This window comes from Tamandua tetradactyla, chromosome 21 (assembly GCF_023851605.1).
Source record: "Tamandua tetradactyla isolate mTamTet1 chromosome 21, mTamTet1.pri, whole genome shotgun sequence".
Lineage (NCBI taxonomy): Eukaryota > Metazoa > Chordata > Mammalia > Pilosa > Myrmecophagidae > Tamandua > Tamandua tetradactyla.
The window spans coordinates 4677398-4698792 of record NC_135347.1 but is presented as its reverse complement, the minus strand read 5'-3'; the positions used below and the strand labels follow the sequence as shown (position 1 = coordinate 4698792).

The 21395-nt window shown below is 35.0% G+C and overlaps 1 protein-coding gene across 6 annotated transcripts in view; it reads right to left on the bottom strand.

Moving 5' to 3' along the window:
• Positions 1-21395, bottom strand: part of CEP120 (centrosomal protein 120) — a 119593-nt gene that overhangs the window by 66153 nt on the left and 32045 nt on the right. For all 6 annotated transcript variants that reach the window (XM_077138806.1, XM_077138809.1, XM_077138804.1 and 3 more), the window contains 7 exons: positions 19989-20137; positions 15154-15351; positions 10083-10310; positions 8903-9113; positions 7718-7892; positions 3710-3859; positions 2605-2787 (listed from right to left, as the gene is read on the bottom strand). In XM_077138806.1, the coding sequence (XP_076994921.1) occupies positions 2605-2787; positions 3710-3859; positions 7718-7892; positions 8903-9113; positions 10083-10310; positions 15154-15351; positions 19989-20137 (1294 nt within the window). The remainder of the gene's footprint in view (positions 1-2604; positions 2788-3709; positions 3860-7717; positions 7893-8902; positions 9114-10082; positions 10311-15153; positions 15352-19988; positions 20138-21395) is intronic.

Below are 21395 nucleotides of genomic sequence, written 5' to 3'. Positions count from 1 at the left end.
CCAAGAGATGGAAACAGCCCAAATGTCCATCAACAGACGAGTGGCTAAACAAGCTCTAGTATGTACATACGATGGAATATTATGCAGCTGTAACACAGAATGAAGTCATGAAGCATGTTAACAGTGTGGCTGGACCTTGAGGCCATTATGCTGAGATTAGCCAGAAACAAAAGGACACATACTGTATGGTCTCACTGATATGAACTAACATTAATGAGTGAACTTGGAGAATTTCAGTTAAGAACAGAGGTTATCAGGAGATAGAAATAAGGGAGAGACTGGGTAATTGGAGCTGAAGGGATACAGATTGTGCAAAAGGACTGATTGTAAAAATTCAGAAATGGATAGCACAATACTACCTGATGGTAGCACAATAATGTAAGTACACTGAATGAAGCTGAATGTGAGAATGACAGAGGGAGGAGGGCTGGGGGCACATATGAAACCAAAAGGAAAAATAGACGATAAAGACTGAGATGGTATAATCTAGGAATGCCTAAATTGTACAATGATAGTAACTAAACATACAGATTAAAAAATGCTTCTGCATGAGGAAAAACAAAGGAATGTCAATATTGCAGGGTGCTGAAAATAGATAGTCATTCATATTTTAAAAATTCAACTTCTGTATAAGACTAAAGCAAGAAATGTTTATTTGGTTCAAAATTTATATTTTGACTAGTGCATTTCCTAATTTAACTTATATGGACAGTTTAACTGAACACCGTAAGTACATGGAACCTTGAATAGGGCATGAGATTTCATAGGTTTGTCCAGGATAATGTGATGCCCCGATAAATCACAGAGAGATCTGAACAGTGAATAAAGACATATTTACAAAGTTCCCTTGGGGAAATGGAGAGAAAGGGGGAAAATTCAAATTCCTCATTTGGAGAATTCCTGATATTCTCACAAGCAGTGAGGACAACCAAATCAACAGGCCAAGCCCTCAATCTTGGGGTTTGTTCCTGTAAAACTTATCCCCTCAAAGGATAGGTCAAGCCTACTTAAAATTAGTCCTCAGAGTCACCCCCAGAGAACCTCTTCTGTTGCTCAGATGTGGCCGTTCTCTCTCTCAGCCAACATGGCAAGCAAACTCACTGCCCACCCCATCTTTATGTGGGACACGACTCCCAGGATGTAAATTTCCCTGGTAATGTGGAACAGAAATCCTAGAATGAGCTGGGACACAGCATCAAGGGATTGAGAAAATGTTCTTGATTGAAAGGGGGAAGAGAGAAATGAAACAAAATAAAGTGTCAATGGCTGAGAGATTTCAAACAGAGTCGAGAGGTTATCCTGGAGGTTATTCTTACGCTTTATACAGATATCCCCTTTTTAATTTATGGTGTGTTACAGTGGCTAGAGGGAAGTGCCTGAAACTGCAGAGCTGTGTTCCAGATGTTTCTTGAAGATGACTGTATAATGATATAGCTTTCACAATATGACTATATGATTGTGAAAACCTTGTGTCTGATGCTCCTTTTATCTATGATATGGACAAATGAGTAAAAAAATATGGATAAAAATAAACAACAGGGGAACAAAGGTTAAAATTAATTGAGTAGATTGAAATACTAGTGTACAATGAAAGGTAGTGGTAGGAGGTATGGAATGTATGAGTTTTTCCTTTTTTTTCTTTCTTTTTCTGGAGAGATGCAAATGTTCAAAATAATGATCATGGTGATGAATACACAACTATGTGATGATACTTTGACCCACTGATTGTAATCATGTCAAGAATGTTTGTATGTCAAGAATGACTGTAGGTCAAGAATGCTGGTAAGTCGGTTCACTGTTTATAATAAAAATATTTAAAAATAAATAAATAAAGGTACCAAGGTGCAAAGGTAGTTCAGTGATAGAACTCTCACCTGCCATGCAGGAGACCTGGGTTTAATTCCCGGTCCATGCATTTCCCCCAAAAAACAAACAAAAAATTCAACAAATGGTGCTGCAGTAAGGGGATACTCACATGGAAAAATAATGAAATGTGACCCCCACCATAAAGCATACAAAAAATAATAATAATAAAGGTACCTGAAATACAGTTTTAAACTCAATTAAAATTTTTAGAGTTAAATTTAAAAAGATAATTCAGCAAATGTATGCCTAAAATATGTGAAAATGAAGTTTTTCTCTCTGGCTATGAATTTGGGGCAAAAGAACAGCCCTTACTGCTATATATTTGTAACATTCTCAGACTTCAGAGTTGAGGCAGAAGTTCAATCTTTTTTTTCAAGTAGAAAAAGTCACATCCATTTCCAATGCAAAATAACAGCACACATTATAAACTTAACCATGAATTACCAAATGGAAAAAACAGATCTTGAATTTAAGACTATCAGGCTACGTACAAATCAGGAAGGGAAAAAGAAAAGGTTAACAGTCTGATTAAGTACTAGAATATTAGAATAGCGCAGACTCTACTTTTTGAGGGTAAAATGGATTTCAAAGTTAAAGAGCAAACTGAATTTAAAAATAGCCCCCACAGGTTGCAGAAGAAAGATCAGAAAAAAAGACATGAAAAGATAAGGATATGGTTAGTTAACCCAAATCACTAGATCAATAAAAAGCAAAGATCGGTTTTGTGAAATGTATTACCCTTGCGTTGCTGTAACAGGCACGCTTTCACTGTAAGTTTGACGCCAACACTGTTCACCATTAGCACCTAAAAAGCGGGTTTTTTCTGCAGACAAGATGTTAGAAAGCTGGATTCTTGCAATTCCCAGAAGTAAATCTTTACTCATTTTATCCTTGTGCCATAATTCAACCAGCAACGGAATCCTAAAGAAGAGAGAAAAGTGTTCAGATCTATCAACTCTAAACTAAATTCTTTCCTGAACTGAAATCTTCGAATTCCCTTAAATGTAGCAAAGATGTTTTTGCTACCTAGAATATCATAAAACACAATTGTTAAAGGCTCAATTTTACAAGTAACAAATATGAAATTCTATTTTCATGCAATAAAGAAACCTTTCAAATAATATTATTCCCATTTTTTGGTGAGATAATTGTTCCTCTTCATCTTTTCTTTTATACAATAAGACAAATTTGAATTGTAGGGTGCTCGGGTGGTTCAGTGATAGAAGGCTCACCTTCCATACGTGAGACCCAAATTTGATTCCTGGACCATGCACCCTCGCCCCCCCCCAAAAATTTGAATTGTAATCCTCCGAGAAAGTAAGGAGACATTTCACAGATCTCATTCCCCTTCACAAATCCATTGAAGGTAACTGAATTAACACCTCCAATTTAGAGATAAGACAGAAAAAGGAGATAATACATTTGAGTCATTCAGACACTAAACAATAAAAATATTTAGTTCTTATGTATCAACATATATATTAGGGAATATCTTCATATACACTAGGGAAAGGCAAGAATACTTTCAAAGCTCCCTTACTATGCACAGATTCTGTTTTGTTTTGTCTTTTTTTTTCCCCCACAAAGTTCATATATCCACATTCAGGCAAATAAGATATGAAAATCTCCAAAAAGCCTTTATAACCATATAAAACTACATAGTAGAAACACAAATGTCACAGACTTTATTAGTAGATTTGTTTCTTGATTCTCAAATACATAAACTGGTTTGGATTTAAATCTATATAATCTCTTTTTAAATTTAAACCTCTTTTTAGTACATACAAATTTTTAAGAGTTGTGACTTAAGAAAACAATATCGTACACACAGTGTATACATAACCTTAAGAAGGTATCTTGCAGCTGATGAGGCATAGTTGCGAAATCAAATGCACAGTAAGACTGGGGAAGAAAAACTTCCATGTTTTTCCGAACTTCCACAGGAGGATTAGTCATAATAGGAGCTGCACTTCCGAAGAATGGATATGAGTATCTAGAATGTATGAATAATAAAATCTTACAATATGGTTCACAGACGAGATTCATACTCTGATAAAAAAAATATAATTTGAGCATTAAGAATAAACAGAATTTTGGGCGGGCCATGGTGGCTCAGCAGGTGGAGTTCTTGCCTGCCATGCCGGAGACCGGGGTTCGGTTCCCAGTGCCTGCCCATGGGGAAAAAAAAAACCAAAAATAAAAAAAAAAGAATAAACAGAATTTTAAAAATAGATAAATGGCAGAATATATTATGTTTTCATCAACTTTCAAGTTATACCAATATTTTCAGTGGTGATACAAAAACTTTTGTTTTCATTTTAAGTAGTCAAATCCGTCAATTTGTTCTTTTATAGTTTTTGTGTTTTGAGTCTTCCCCAAAAAAGGCCTTCCTCAAATATAAAGATAGTGCATTTATTTCTAGTACTCCTATTACTTTTTTTATGTTTAGACTAGGGTGAGCAAATCATAAAGCTCTTATACTAACCTTTATACTCAAGACTAACAATATTAGACAAGAAATACGAGAGATTTGCCTTAATTCTTGTGATGGTTTGAAGCTTTACGGACCCCAGATTATGCTCTTAAAGTTAAATCCATTCCTGTGGGTACAGACCTATAGTGGGTGGAACCATTTGGTTAGGTTAAGTTGAAGCATGCTCCAGGTAGGTCTTAATTCTTTTATTAGAGTCCTTCATAAGAGAACAAAATTCAAAGAGAATGACATGAACACAGAAAGACACAGAAACTCAGAAAGAAAACCATGGAAGCCAGACACGGAAAGCAACAAAGCCTATAAAGGTAGAGACCAGGAGATTCTACCCATGTGCCTTGCCACGTGACAGAGGAGTCCAAGATTGTTGGACAGACTCTCCTCAGTCTTCAGGGAGAACGCACTGTCTGTTGAAGTCTTGATTTGGACATTTTCATGGCCTCAAAATTGGAAGCTTAAAAGTGAATAAATTCCCATTGTAAAACCTAACCTAGTTCTGGTATACTGCATTTTGGCAGCTTTACCAAACTAAAACCACCTTGAAAATAAAAGTTAAAGAAATTATACAAACAATGCCTGATTTGCAGAGCACTAGTTCCCAAAGTTGTTTTACAAATAATCTTTCAATGTTCCTCTGCGAAAGGAGAATTCTGGTATTCTGAAGGCAATGATACCCAATCAGAAAGAGATGGTTGTGTTGATACATTCCAAGTAAGATGGAGCTGTCATGTTTAAGAGTTCCTTGAGGTCACTGGCCCTAACTTTTTCATCTTTGCACTCCAAAGAACAAGGAGTTTCTGACATATATAAACACTCAAAAATATTTGAGGAATTTAATAGTTAAGCCTAGTTTCCTTTGCACAATAGTGTCCTGAACTTTTATAAGTTAAAAAATCCTTTATCGACTCCTAAAAGATGCACTCATGGTAATGTGTCTGAACAGAGAAAAAGGATGAAAGTGACTCAAATGTATTATGTGTGAATCAAAAAGTGACAAAAGGCAATTTCTTCCTTTCATCATAAAAATCACATCAGATTAAACAGAAGAATGCCTAACTACACATGAACTTTATATTTAAAACCACATATAAAGGCACCATAGTGCTCACTTAAATTTCATCCTGTATCTTGCTATTCATATACAAAAACTATAATTTAAACCACAGCCATAAAACTTGCTTTTTCTAGAAGAACCATTCGTATTTACCCAGTTCCTAAATAATCATACAGCCATCGAAATCAAGGCATTTCAGAGTTCATGCCCTAGAATTTCAAACAGTACCACCCAAGCACAGGATAGTGACTGAAAATAGCAACAACAACAAAAAACCCAATAACAATCAAGAAGATTAAATAAGGTCACTACAGATTAAACTTTTTCAAACACCAATGCTACCTCAGGAATTCCACTATATACCTGAAAACTATAATTTCATAACAATACAGAGCATGACAGCATAAAATTCATCTAACTAAAGTTAAATGACCTTTTTTAAAAATGCCTTAAAACAAATCGAAGACAGAAGCAGTTTTTATCATGAAGAGAATTCTCTGCAGAGTATTAAACGGATCATAACTATTTATTTTCTCTGTTTACCATATTCTTTTCCCCTTTTCTTTGCCAGATGAACTGCTAGCTTCCCTCATATACTGACTTATTTCTGAACTTGTCTCCCTCACTAGGCTGAGTTCTAAGCTTATGTGCCTCGTGTACTTCATATAAAGCATGCTGGTGGCATAACGTAGGTTTTAGTGATTATACAAATGGCCCTATGACAAGAAAGAAACACAAAAACCAAACATCATTGCTTTTTAAGTGGGCTTGTCCAGGGCTTTCCCCTCCCAGCATTTAATCTCAGATCATCTTCCCGAGGTTTCAGGGCTTCTCTGTGTCCAGCTTCCTGTCTAGGTATCCTCAGATCAGACTCCTCGGAAGCAGTGAAAGAGAGACCACAGTTAAAAAACAGAGGGAGAAAAGATAAAACCCTTAGTAGAGATTAAGTGATAATAATCCTGCTTCTAAAATTAATTTTAAGAGATGTTACACAAACCCTTTGAAAAATGCTATGCCTATGAGAAAATCTTATTATTTTTAAAGTTTTCAATTCTAATAGTAATATTTCAGCAATGATTCTCAACCTCCAAAATGAGGTAACAGGCAGAATTCAATTTGAGATGGAAAGATTTCCATTCAATGCATTCAGAATCATTGATTCTGTCGATTATTCACACCGAAGCTTGGAGGATTTTGAAAATAATGAGATAGGGAATCAAAGAATTGATAAATCAGATGCAAGCATAAGTTGATTTATGCATTTGAAAGGCAGGAATGCCTCAAATAACAGCAGGAAGCAAGTTCTAACTGCTGAGACTCTCAGTAATGGCAATCCAAGAAGGCAGAAAGATTTTCTAACTTTAATCACAGAAAGACCAGGAACTTTATTTCAAATGCCAATCCTTGCTCCAATGAAATTTATAAGAAGGAGGAAGCTAGATACCCTCAACTAAAACAGAGTACTGAGTTAAATTTAATTTATAGTTCAGCACAAAAGTCTATAGTAATGTAACATTACCAAAAGCAAACTACTGGGTGGGCCACAGTGGCCCAGCAGGCACAGTTCTCGCCCGCCATGATGGAGACCCAGGTTCGATTCCCAGTGCCTGCCCAGGTGGAAAAAAATAAAAAAAAGCAAACTACTGTGTAAACTGTAAACCCATTTACTGATATAAATATATATTTATTCATTTTATAATTCTTTATATTGAATGGTATGGACCCATTTGACTTAGAGTCAAATTAAATACGGTATTTAGTCATAGCTATAAAATGTAGGTATTAGGATTACAGCCTCCCATTATCATACTTTCTTTTAAAAAATCAGATACTATACTTATATTATTTTGATCTGTAACTTTTCTAGAAATATTATCCTTCTAGTTCAAGAGTGCCTCTCTCTCTCTCTCTCTCTCTCTCTCTATATATATATATATATATATATATCTTTTTTTTTTTTTTTTTTTTTTTGCATGGGTTGGCACTGGAAACTGAACCCAGGTCTCTGGTATGAAAGGCAAGAATTCTGCCACTGAGCCAAGAGTCTCTATATTTTTAATAGCAACACTGATAAATTACTATAAACATCTATTACTATAGAGGAACAGGCAAAACTATTATATCTTGCATCACCAAAGCCACCCTGGATTAAGTTCAAAGTCAGAAAGACATGGCTTACCTCCTTTTTAATTCACTTATTTAACAAATATTACAACTTTTTTGGTGATATTTCTTTCTCAGTCACTGTGCAAAGAAAAGGCATTTCTCCTCTAAAAATAAAACCTTGAAACAAAATCAAACCATACCTTAATATACAATTGACTGGAAAAGCAACTTCCAAGTCATGGATACTCCTTAAGTCTATTGAAAAGCAAAAATGATGTGATGTTGCTGGGACGGCAATTTTCTGTCCTGAAGCTGTTTCTGAAGCATTGGATATAATCATTGGCTGGGTCAGAGAAACAGGCACAGAATTCGTGGCTGAAGTGAACGTAAAAATAATTATTTAATTCCAATTGCTAACAGTTTCTCTTAAGTTATTCAAATAACTTGACACTATCATCTCATTTACTTTCAAACAAGAAATTAGACTTTTTGGGTCTATAAATATATAAACTGAGGCATTAAGCATCTCTTGCCCAAAATGACACAGTTGATCAAGTATAACTGAACAACCACGTAGGTTTACTTCCCACCGTAGAACCGTATAAAGAAAGAGTTAATTCTCAATACATATTGTAAAATGTAAAATGCAGTATCAGTGCAGTAGTGAAAGACAGCAGCTTGGTAGGAACAAAATTCTTTCCAAGAGGTGGCAGCACACAATTTAACATTCAAACAGTAGTACCTGAGACTCATTACATCACTTTAAAACAGTTTTAAGCATATATGAAACAAAAGTATAACAAAAAGTTAAAACCTGAGGAGAGATATTTATTGCAACCCTTCCATATTATAGAACAGAAATATTTAGTAAATGGCCTTAGACTTACAGCTATTCATTGTCAGAGCTTCAAACTTGCACCCAAGACTTCTAACTCCTGATTCATCACTCTAATTACTTATACTTCTAAATATATCTGTAGACCTTAATAGATCTGTAAAATCGGGTAAGTATGAATTTCAGCTCTTTTTAATATAAGGATCAGAAATATTATGATTTTCTTTTAAGAGGCAGTTAGTAGCTCTTTTCTCTCAAATTTCAATGAATTAAAAATATTTAAGAATTTAATTGTTAAAATATCTATTTGAAAGAACTATATTAATTTCTTTTGAATAATTATTTCTAGTGTGTAAATAAAATGAAAAATTCTCTTACCTTTCAGCAAATTCTATTATGAAGTTAAACAGATTGCAGTTACTTCTATATCACTACACAGACTGGTTGTTTAAAAAAACCCAGTTTTTACTTAGAACCCATGAAAAGCTCTCATTCAGTAGAAGGCAATAAAATCTAATACCTAAAAAAACCTATAAAAAGGAAGTCTTACCCTTTGGACGAAGTTTGTTATCGTACTGTAAGCTTTCTACTTCACTTTCTGTTGCATCATCTTTTGTTGGAGGTGATTGGTTTTGAGGCGGAACAGGGGATATGCTTGGTGATTTTGGCTCAGTAAGTGTCTTCTCCTTTATGGGGGTTAAAACTCTCTTCGTTGAATGCTCTGGCTCATGCTCATTCCGGGTCTTTAATTCAATTAAAGACTAAAAACAATATTTAAATAAAGTATAATTTGCAAAGAACTTTCCTTCGTATCTAAGCAAAATCAGTGACACTGAAAAAAATAAATACAAACTTTCTTTTCCAGTTTAGAGAATATTAGTATATTTTCTTCATAATTTGCAAATTTTCTTATAGCCTCTAGGACCATAAAAAGGAACATGTACAGGAAGAAAAGCTGATATCCAGAGCTGAGTACCAAAATGCATCGTAATGGGTAAGAAGGAAAATATTCCAGAAAAGAAGTCAGGCAGAGGTTCCCTGAGAAGGTTATTCAGAACAAGGCAGTATAATGGAGGCCAATATGCCTACAAAGAAAAAACAGAGTCTAACTCTGATTTTCTTTCTCTCTTTTGCTCCAATTTCCTATGAAAGTATATACTGCCTATCTTTTACACTGTCAAATTAGTTTTATTTTTAATCTTTAATTCACAACCAACATAAAGGTCAGTTCTTAGAAAGAACAGAATACTAAAGTTGATTCTGTGAATAGATAAAGTAAAAAAATACGAAAACTTTATTACTGCCCATATCTACTACAAAAGCTACCTAAAGGGAAGCTAGAACTATAAAGCATTAATGAAGCAAGAACGTTCCTAAGCTCAGTTTATGCCAGTCCAAAGATGCCATTAATGCAGTTTCACAGAAATTAGGTCTAAAATGTTCTTTTTTACCTATTCTTTTTCTGACGTAGTCACTGAATACGAGGGGAAGATACAGCTTCCATTATACAAGAAGAATGTCCTGACAGGCTAAGCAGGCTCTTGATACAGTCACATATAAACAATAGCACTGGAAACTACAGCACTTTTCAGAAAGGAGTTATCATAATAGGCCACTAATTTAAGAAATAATTACTTTCTTATGCTAGGTAACTCTTCTGAAGTTCAATTTGTGTAACTGAGTAATCATATGCAATACTGAAGATGCTGAGGGGGGAAGGCACTACTTGCCTGGGCATCTACGCCTTCTCTCTGCAGAGCCACAGACACTCCCACAGTTGGGGCCAGCTCCAAAGGAATAGGTGCAAGCTTTTGTTTGGCACGGTTTGGGGGATCAAGAGTAAATGCACCTTCAACAGTTACTGGGTGCTGGTTGATTTCTATACTCCCCTTCTTCAGTAATCCAGTTAATGGTATTTCTGTGCTTCCAAGTGACTGGTCTCCACAGCAAAGATGGATCTGAAAGGAAAAAAAAAATCAAAATAGGGCTTTATATCTTTCTCTCTCTCCTAAACTCATAAACTTAATAAAAAGTTATAAAATGATTCATAGAAGAAAATATAATAAAAATTGCAGGTTATGTATCATTGACCTGCAATGATTAATTAATAGTTCCTCGTACATGGATTGTTACTATCTCAGTAAGTCTCTACTCTGTGCCAGGAACAGAGGGAATATAAAGGAAATAAATGGGGTGAGTAATCTGAAGAATAAGAATTAACCTAGAAAAAGTAGTGTGTGAGGAAGTTGGGGACCCTGAAGGAACAATATGCACAAAAGTAAGGAAGAGAGAGGAAGTATGTCACAAACTTCAAATCAATTTTCCCCTTTAGGTATAGCAACTGAGGAATGGAAGGGAAAGCTAAGGTGTATACATACAATGCACCTACTGAGTGGCTGCAAATAGGAATGAAGTTGTAGAGGCATGCAACTAGGAAATGAACCTTGAGGACAGTATATTGAATGCAATGTCAGAAACAAAAAGACATATTATCATATCTCACTCATATGGACTAACTATAATGTAAAAACTCAGAGAAATGAAGTCAACAGCATGGATTATCAGGCTGGGGCCTATTATAAAGGGTCCTAGATTGTAAGCTTTTCCAGTAGTCACATATATCAGGAGGTTTAACTGTTAATTCTAAATTCTGAGATACTGAGCTATTTGTGTATAATCTGGTCATTCCCAGAAATGTCAGGTATTTATGTGACACTTAAGACTCAGAGTTAGAGCTCTGAAACAATGAAAGTCAGCATTACCCTGTACAAAGACTGTTAAAAAAAAGTTGAAAAAGCGATCAGACTTCTATTAGAGATATGAATGAAGCTGATCTGAATAGGACTAAGAAAAATCAGAATGCAGGGTAAAGGACAATATGGTCCATATTTTAAAACTTCAACTTCTGTGTGAGGTTAAAAGGAGAGATGTTTATTTGGTGCAAAATTTATATTTTGGGTAGCGTATTTCCTAATTTAACTTGTATGGTCATTTTATTCAAACACCATAACACCATAATGACATAGAATCTTGAACAGGATGTGATATCTTGTTGGTTTACCCAGGTTAGTGTGATGCCCCGATATATCCCAGAGTAATTTGGGCAGAGAATAAAAAAGTATTTTCAAAGTCCCCTTGGGTGAATGAGGAGAAAGGAGGAAATATTCAACTTTCCCATCTGGGGAATTCCTGATATTCTCACAAGCAGTAGGGAGACTGGTTGATTTACTGGGTGCTGGCTGATTTCTAACCAATTCATTAGGCTGAGCCCTCGATTTTGGGGTTTGCCCTGAAACTTATTCCTGCAGAGGAGAAGCTAAAACTACTTATACTTATGCCTAAAAGTCACCCCCAAAGAACCTCTTTTGTTGCTCAGATGTGGCCTCTCTCTCTAAACCAACTCAGTAGGTGAACTTACTGCTCTTCCCACAGGCAAGACATGACTCCGAGGGGTGTAAATCTCCCCGGCAATAAGGGACAGGACTCCTGGGATGAGCTGGGACCCAGCATTATGGGATTGAGAAAGCCTTTTTCATCAAAAGGGAGACGAAAGAAATGAGAAAAAATAAAGTTCAGGGGTTGAGAGATTTCAGAGCCAAGAAGTTATCTTGGAGGTTTTTCTTATGCATTATATACATATCCATTTTTAGCTTATGGTGCATTGAAGTGGCCAGAGGGAAATACCTGAAACTGTTGATCTATGTTCCAGTAGCTTTGATTCTTGAAGACAACTGTATAAAGATGTAATTTTTACAGTGTGACCATGGGATTTTGTAAACCTTGTGTCTGTTGCTCCTTTTATCCAGGATATGGACAGATAAGTGAAAATATATGGATAAAGAATAAAGAAATAATAGGGGGAACAAAGGGCAAAATAAATTACATAGATGGAAATCCTAATGGTCAATGGGAGGGAGAAATAAGAGGTATGGTATGTATGATTTTTTTTCTTTTTTATTCCTTTTTCTAGAGTGATGCAAATGTTCTAACACACGATTATTGGTGATGAATACACAACTACGTAGTGAGATTGTGAGCCACTGATTGTACACCATGTATGGAATGCATGTGTGTGAAGATTTATAAATACAAATATTTCTTTAAAAGCCTATTAACAAATGGTGCAGGGAAATTTGGCTGTCTTTAAGTAAAAAGAAAAAAAAATGAACCCTTATCTCACACCATATACAGAAATTAACTCAAAATACCTCAAGAACCTAAATATAAGAGCTAAAACCATAAAACTCAGAAGAAAGCATAAGGAAAAATCTTCCTTCCCTTATATTTGGCCATCTGGCTTCTCAGATATGACATCAAAAACAAGAGCACCAAAAGAAAAAAAAGAGATAAACTGTTCTTCAATGAAGTACAATGAATTATAAACTTTTGCGTATCAAAGGACATTATCAAGAAAGTGAAAATACAGCTTATAGAATGGGAGAAGATAGTGCAAAATCATATATCTGATAAGAGTTTAATATCCAGACTACATAAAGAACTTCTACAATTAAAAAAAAATGGGGGGGGGGGGGACAATTTAAAAATAGGCAAAATATTGAATAGACATTTCCCCAAAGAAGATATACAAGTAGCCAAAAACACCTGAAAAGATGCTTGACAGTATTAGCCATAAGGGAAATTCAAATCAAGGAGATACCACCTCAAAAACACTAGAATGGCTATTATTTTAAAAATAAGTGATTGCAAGCATGTAAAGAAACTGGAACCCTAGTACATTGTTAGTGGGACTATAAAATGACAGAACCATTATGGGAAACAGTTTTGTAGTTCCTCAGAAAGTTAAATAAAAACTTACCACATGATTCAGCAACTCCACTTCTAGGTTTAAACGTCAAAAAATTGAAGACAGGGAGTCAAAGGGATATTTGTACACCCAAATATTCAAAACAGCATTATTCACAATAGCCAATAGGCAGAAACGACCCAAGTGCCCACCAACAGATAAATGGATAAAGAAAATGTGGTGTATCCACAAAATATAATTCTCCATTAAAAGGAATCAAGTTCTGATATAGACATCAACACGTATGGACCTCATGATTATGTTGAGTGAAATAAGCCGACACAAAAGGACAAATATTGTATGATTCTACATATATGAAATATATAGAATAAGCAAATTTATATAGAAAGTAGAGTTGAGGTTACCAGATAGTTTCTATTTGCAGACATGAAAAAGTTTTGGTAATAGATGGTGGTGATGGAAGTACACATTGTGAAAGTAATTAATACTCTTGAATTAAACACTTGAAATGGTTAAAATGGGATATTTTCTGTGACATACATGCTACCACAATAAAAATTAAAGTAAAAATTATAATGACAAGATTAGTAATAATAAATACAATTAAAAGCCAGAAAGTTTTTTTTAATGGAGATATTATAAATTCCTGAAACAAGACCCATTTACTTTCACTGGTATCATAAAAGATGAATATTGAATTTGTCCTTCCATAAATCTAAGAATATTTTTTAAAAAAACTATAATAGAGAACAAACAGTGGGCTGTTTTTGTTTAAATAAAAAGCAACTAAAAATTTTCTCTTCTATTTCCATTTTAATAACACAGTTCTAAAACAAGTTTGAAACAAGCCCACTTTGGAAACTTAAGAACATCAGATAATTTTGTTTTATTCATACATAAAACATCTTGAGTGCTTTTCTCTCTTTTTTTGTTTTCAGAATTTATATAGAAAACTGAGTGTTTAATAGCAAAAGGTGAAAAAGAATACTTTAGGGTGGAATATACTGTTCATCACTGATAGCTAATCAAAAGTTAAGTGGAATCACCTCTGACAACTACAAAAAAATAAGCTGTTTCAGGTATAAGTTAAAAAATATTCTTTTTACTTACCATAATGAAATTTTGGTACACTTGGCATTTATATAAACAATAAGCAAACACACCATAAAAATTGTTTTAACTCTAATATCAGCAGTGACAGAGTTAGGGAGACCTGTAACTTAGTTTTAATGTTATTACATGTGATATTTTTAATGGGCTGAGAAGATAGCATTTTTATGACTTAAATGACCATTAGAATATAACTAAGTGAATACTTTTGATAAGGATTGATATAATTGATATGTTAGAGAACAAAATTTATTCCAAATTTTTGTCATATATAATCTTCAATTTTCTTATTATCTTGAATTTAACAGAACCATCTCTAAAATTGTTCTACTAAAATTATCCTTATCTCCCACCCAAAATGCAAGTAAAGCCTACTTACTGAGAACACTTCATAAACAAACGACTACATTAACCCTCATTTCACTACCTCATTTACATTTGACAAAGAACAGTTTTCATAAAAGGTATTACAGTAATATGTACTAGGTAAACTTAAAAATGGCCTACAAAAAATACTCTGACACAAAAAAGCACACGTTTTATAAAGTCATCTTATCTCTCTGCTTCCAATAGCATAGCAGTGTACAAATACTGAGGTCTACGCTGTGATCTGCATGCCTATGGCCACTATCTCCACCAACAGTGACCAAACCGGGACTGTACCCACAGCTCTGGGGTTCAGGTACAATTTAATAAAGGACTGAGGATTGATATGTCTCTTTTCTCAATAACTGGTTAACAACTATGTCTCCTAAAATTCTAAAGTAACTGTTAGGTCAATGACTTCACTAAGTCAGGATAATCCTTAAAAAATTAAGCGATATAATGGAAAGAGGACCTCCACTATCAAAATAGGATAAAGTTTAAATACCTTTTTAAAGTTGAAAAATTATCTATAATAAAAAGGATTTTGCTGTAATACCTACCTGTAGTTTAGACTGAAGAGCCAGGTAAATACGAAGAACTTCTACACTGCTACGTATGCGAACAGATGCTCTCTCTGGCTCGAAGTTTGGGTTGATCAAATCATTGAAGGGTTCATTTGTAACATCATTTCCCAGTAAAGAATAGTAAAAGAAAAATTCAGGTTGCCTTTCTGGAAGTTTCATCGTACATGGAATTAACTATTTAAAGAAAAAGAAAAGTATATTACTTTCTAAACCAGTCTAAGTGCTCAGTATATCTGATACATTCAAGAATATTTGCTAAAATGTTGAGAAATTTTATTTTAAATCTTCCAAATTAACCACAGAAATAAAATCTCTAAATCCATCGAATTACTACTTAATTTTTAAAGGTTTACCATAGAAAAGCACAAAGAGAATAAGACTTTTATAGATTCATGTTGTTTTAAAGCTTTCTTTCCATTCAACTGGCCCTTATATCAAATATACCAAAGGTTTGTTGAAAAAAGGTCAAATATTTTAAACTGCACTTTCCTTGTGTTCTCATACTCACCTTATCCTTATACCACCATTGGAAACTCTACTATATAAATGAGAAAATATTCTTTTTTAAAATCTTAATTCAGGACATTTAATAACATCGTAATCCAGGCCTTTGATCAAAAAGCTTTTTATCCACTCTGTTAACATGTAGAAACCTGTGTATTCCAATAGCCTTGATCGTGAAGACGATTGATTAAATACAGAATTTTTAAGGTCTGAACGTGTAACTGTGAAAACCTTATGTGACTGACACTCCCTTCATCCAGTGTATGGACAACCGAGTAAGAAAAGTAAAAGACAAAAAAATAAACAATACAGGAGCATGAGGGTTATGAATGTTTTTGGGTGCTCTTTTTACTTTTATTTTTATTCTTCTTTTTATTATTTTTGGAATAATGAAAATGTTCAAAAATTGATTTTAATGATGAATGCACAACTTTATGATAATCCTGCAAACCAATGATTGTAGACCTTAGATGATATCATCTCAATAAAAAAATCATTGACGAGAATACAAAATGGACAAAAGACTTGAATAGACATTTTTCCAAAGAAGAAATTCAAATGGCTAAAAAAGCACATGAAAAGATGTTCAACATCACTAGCTAGTAGGGCAACGCAAATCAAAACCACGAGATACCACTTCACACTTACCAGAACGGCCACTATTAAACAGAAAACCACAAGGATTAGAGAGGACGTGGAGAAACAGGAACACTTATTCACTGCTGGTGAGAATGTAAAAAAGCTTGTCTGCTGTGGGAGATAAATCTGGCGGTTCCTCAGGAAGCTAAGTGTAGATCTGCTATATGATCCACTAACCCCATGTCTAGATATACGCTCAAAAGAACTCTAAGCAAGGATGTCAACAGACATTTTCACACTGATGTTCATAGCGACGTGATTCACAATTGCTACTCAACTGTCCTTCAACTGACAAATGGATAAATAAAATGTGATATATACATACAGTGGAAGATTATGCAGCTATAAGAATGAAGTCCTGATGCATGCGACAACATGGATGAAACTCGAGGACATTATGTTGAGTGAAATAAGCTAGACATAAAAGGACAAATATCTTATGATCTCACTGGTATGAGCTAAGCATAATGAACAAACTCATGAAGTAAATATCTACAATGTAGATTATAAGTCGATAGAAGGAGGGTAGAGAATGGGGAACTGATGCTTAATTTATGCAGAATTTTTAATAAGGTTGATAGTAAATTTTTGGAAAGAGAGGTGATGGTAGCATATTATTGTGAGTGTAATTAACTGTGCTGAATTGTGTGTGTGTCTCTGTGCCTGAAAGAGAAAGTAGGGTCGTATATGTCACTAGAAGGAAGCTAGAGGATGAAACATAGAACTGTATACCATAGTGAACCCTACTGTGGATGACAGAGGTGGTTAATAGTACAAATATAAGAATGTTCTTCCATGAACTAGAACAAATGTAGGTCATCTTTACAAGGTGTTACTAGGGTGGTATACGGGGAAAACTACACCTAATGTAAACTATAGGCTACAATTAACAGTAGTATTATAATATTCTTCTGTCAAGTGTAACAAAAGTACCAGAACAATGCTAAGTGTCAATAATGGGGGGAGGGGACAGATAGAAGGTATAGGGTTTGTCTTTTTGGAGCAATGAAAATGTTCTAAAATCAACTGTTGTGATAAAAGCACAACTTTGTAATCTTACTGAGAGCTACTGAGTACACGATGGCTGGACTGTATGTGAATAAAACTGCTTTAAAAAAACAGTTTTTAAAAAAAACGTAGAATCCTATTAGTTAACAGTGCAAAAAAGATGCTTTCCCAAGGAGTGTTTCTTCTCAGAGTTGCAAATATAATGGCCAGGTGACTTAAAGATGAGATTCCTGCCCTATAAAGTATATTCTAACAGACTCTGAATGATCACTAGGACACTGTTAAAAATGGTAATTAAATATAAAATATTGACTTGTCCATACCCAGAAAATGGCTTAAATATATTATAGTTACTCACATAATGTGGCTGTTAAATAATGATACAGTAACATGAAAGTTACATAAAATGCACTGCTAGGTTAAAAAGGGCAGAATCATTTGTGTAGTTTGTGAAAGCTATCCAAATTAAAACAGCAAAGGGATGTTCAGAAGAACCCTGATGGTGGGTGGAATGAGATGCTTCTGAGCTCCATCCAAAAACAAGCTTTGAATCACCAGCAAAAATTAACAGAAGCATTGTCCTCAAAAGCTCCAGGAAACAGTTAAAGGCTTGCAGTGACAGTGCAAATGTCAAATCAGTGGTGCCCTGTCTGGCCCCTCCCTCATCCCCTTACCAGCTGGAAGCAAAGCCAGCTCAAGTTCCCAGTGTGAGACTGTGGTCCTGGTTAAGAAGAGAGCATAGGAACCCTTGTGCATATACCAGGAACATGAACATCTGGCCCAATCTAACTGGTGGGGGCCTGAGGACCAAACCAGGACACTCACTGTAGGCTCACCACCCCAGAATCTGTCTGCATGTAGAAAGCAGCTCACGGAGCTCTCCCATAGAATGCTAGCCCACGTGAAGAATGAGATTCCGTGTCAAATCCATCTTATTCCAAACCCCATAAGAGGCAACAGAGTATAATATGGAAACAGCAGAGTGTGGAAACTCCCTTCTGTGATCAGAAACACCCAGCCCATTTACTAGCTGTAAAACTTCCTTAAGACTCAGTTTCTTCATCTCCAGAATGAAAATAACAATCCCCTAAAGTTGCTGTAGCATTAAATGCAACACATGCAAAGTACTTAGCACAATGTCTATTACATAAAACATAGTAAATGATGGATAAAAATGAACAATTATGCCAATCTGTTATCCTAGGAAGTCAAAAAATATTAAAAAATAAAATGACAATTTAAACTGCTTTGTAAATATGTCAGAACACAATAAAATACAGTAGACTCCTCATTATCTGAAGCAGGGACTCTAAGAGTGTTATGACATGGCTAATAAATTAAAAAAAAAAAAAATAGCAGACATCTGGCTTTGCCCCAACCAAGTGGCATGCCAACCTGGAGCAATCCACAAGCAGGGCTTTATAAAGAAAAGAAAAAAAAAAAGGAAATTGACGGGGAAGAACAAAAGAAGACTTACACACATAAAGGGTAAATGAGGAAATGAGCACACCAAATTGGGAAAGAAAGAATAAATGCTCAAAGAACATATACAGAAAAAGTGCTTTTACCAGTGGGTAAATCGTCGCCTGATATATCTTGTAAGTCAGGTAAAAATGCAGCAGCTAATTGCATATTTCACTTGTCAATGTGCCATGTGGGAATTTATTACCTCTAAGCCAGTGAACAATGCAATAAACCATATTCTTTCTTTTGGAAAATATTAATTTATTTCAGCTGCCAAAGAGCAACATGTTAAGAAACCTGGATTTGATCCAGAGAAGGACAATGAAATAACAGCTAATTCTGTGTGGAGCTACTGCTGGAAGAGGCTACCTGGTCTGGACTCTGAATGCTTTTGTTGAGTGTCAAGACGGAGGGCCCTGACCGTGGTTGCACCTGAGCCACTTCCCAGGGTTGCTGATGCAGGTGATACCTTGAGATATAAGCTAACCGGTATCTTCCCATACAAAGATCGATCCTGCTTACTGCTTACAATAAAAGTGGTGGATGCCGAGTTCAGTGTTTTTCATCCGTGACACAATTCAGTGCATGTGGAGCAACTACCTGGTCTTTCTGGGTCACTGATGTGGACCCTGAGGGTAAAAGGAACTGAAGAAAATATGCTGATATTCATGCTGCTTACAATGCCAAGAGTAACAAAGCCCTTTGTCTCTGACCCAAGAACCTTACGTCTTCTATAAGGGCACTGAAAGAGCAAAAGGCTAATTTGTTACCATGTAAACAGGGTAAAATCTAATTCCAGACCTGACAGCACTGAGACATAATTTTTACAAACATTGCAATTTCTCTAAAAAATGAATTAACCAATACCTTTAAAAAATACTTTCCTTTCATACCAGTTCTTATAATGCCACACCGTATAATAGAAAATAACATTTACTGATGTTCTTTCTTCTAAATTCTGATTTCATTTATTCTCTTACTAACGTTAACAAGATGATACAAATCTATTATTTTCCTATAGCAAACATGCTTTATGGTATGAAAGAAACATGTTTCTAAATTAATTTTAAAAAGCAAAAAAGTCTACAGCAAATTTTTTTAATAATCAGAGGTAAGAGGGACAGGTTTTGATTTTTTTTTTTTTAAATGTATTTTCAAATTCTTTGTGAATCACTAAATCTCAGGGATAATCTCACCTGCTCCAACTGGGTGGCAAATGCTATGGTCACTGACATAATGAAGGAGTCAGTACAATGCTCTGCTGGTCCAATCTGATGGTAGCCTCCTTCCTCGTTCAGCACTGCCACAATGTCCTTGGGGTCAAGTCCAAAGAGGCTGGCAGGTACTTTAAGAGAAACAAACAATTAAACTACATTGTAGTTTGCCATAAACCATAATAAGATTTTAAAAGCTGATTATACTTTTTAATTTGCTTGGAAGTTTCCATGGGTACAGTTAACATCTTGGTTATGTTTCCTTTAGTTTCTTATTTAAGAGTCTCCAAAGAATTCTTACTTAAGCACCACTTTCTTTCTATACATGAAAGCCACATTCAGAAACAAGATAATTCATTTTTAAAACTTCCATTTAACAAACTACATAAGAAAAGGCATCTAACACAAGTTTCCAGAAGGAAGTTAAGCTAAACTCGGAACCAAAGAATAAGCAAGATTTAGCTAAGCAAGGAAAGATGCCTAAAAGGGGGGGTGGGGGTGTCGGGGACGATACATAGAAAGGCTCAGAGCAAGAAAAAAGCAGGGAGCTGAAATAAATGGGGTGTGCTAGATCACAGAGTGAGGTCTAACAGAGAAAAAGGTGAGACCAGGGACATAAGCAGAGGCCTTAAATGTCATGTTGAAACATCTAGTTAGTTTTCTAAGAACAGGGGAAAAACATGAAACAATTTTGAGACGAGAACCAATATAATCAAATAGGCATCAATATGAAGAGATTCGAAAAAGGGGATTTCAAATTGGTGAAACACACACGCAAACAACTAAAATATTAAACAATATCCAGTGCTGGGGAGAATACAGGATAATAGGCACTCTCAATGTTGGTAGGTATACACTAGTACAACCTTCTGGAGAGTAGTGTGTTGGGCCTTAATGAAATTTTATATATACGTACACGTAGGAGTCAATCCTAAAGACGTAATACACTTACTATAGCACTGGCTGAAAATAGTACAACGGTTAAGAGCACAGACTTTTGAGTCACACAGACCTAGGTCTCAATCTTAGTTCTGTCATTTACCTCCTTTAGTTCCCTCTGCAAACTTTTATAGGATTGTTGAAAAGATTAAATTAGCCAACACAAACATTAATGTATAATGTGTTGGCTACAGGTAGCCATTATATAGTAAGGACAGTAGAGCTTAGAAGGTTAGAATAATAGCTCTGGCAAATTTCTCAGTATTGGGAAAAGAGTTACATGTATGGAAGAGGAGAAAATAAAAATGAACTTTATGGTATAGAAGTGTCAATGTGTATTCATGCTGTACTATATATACAGATGAATATAAAAATACAGATGTAAAAGTCTATGTGCATATATAACAAATATGCAAATTATTTATATACATATATCTGCGTGTATATGTA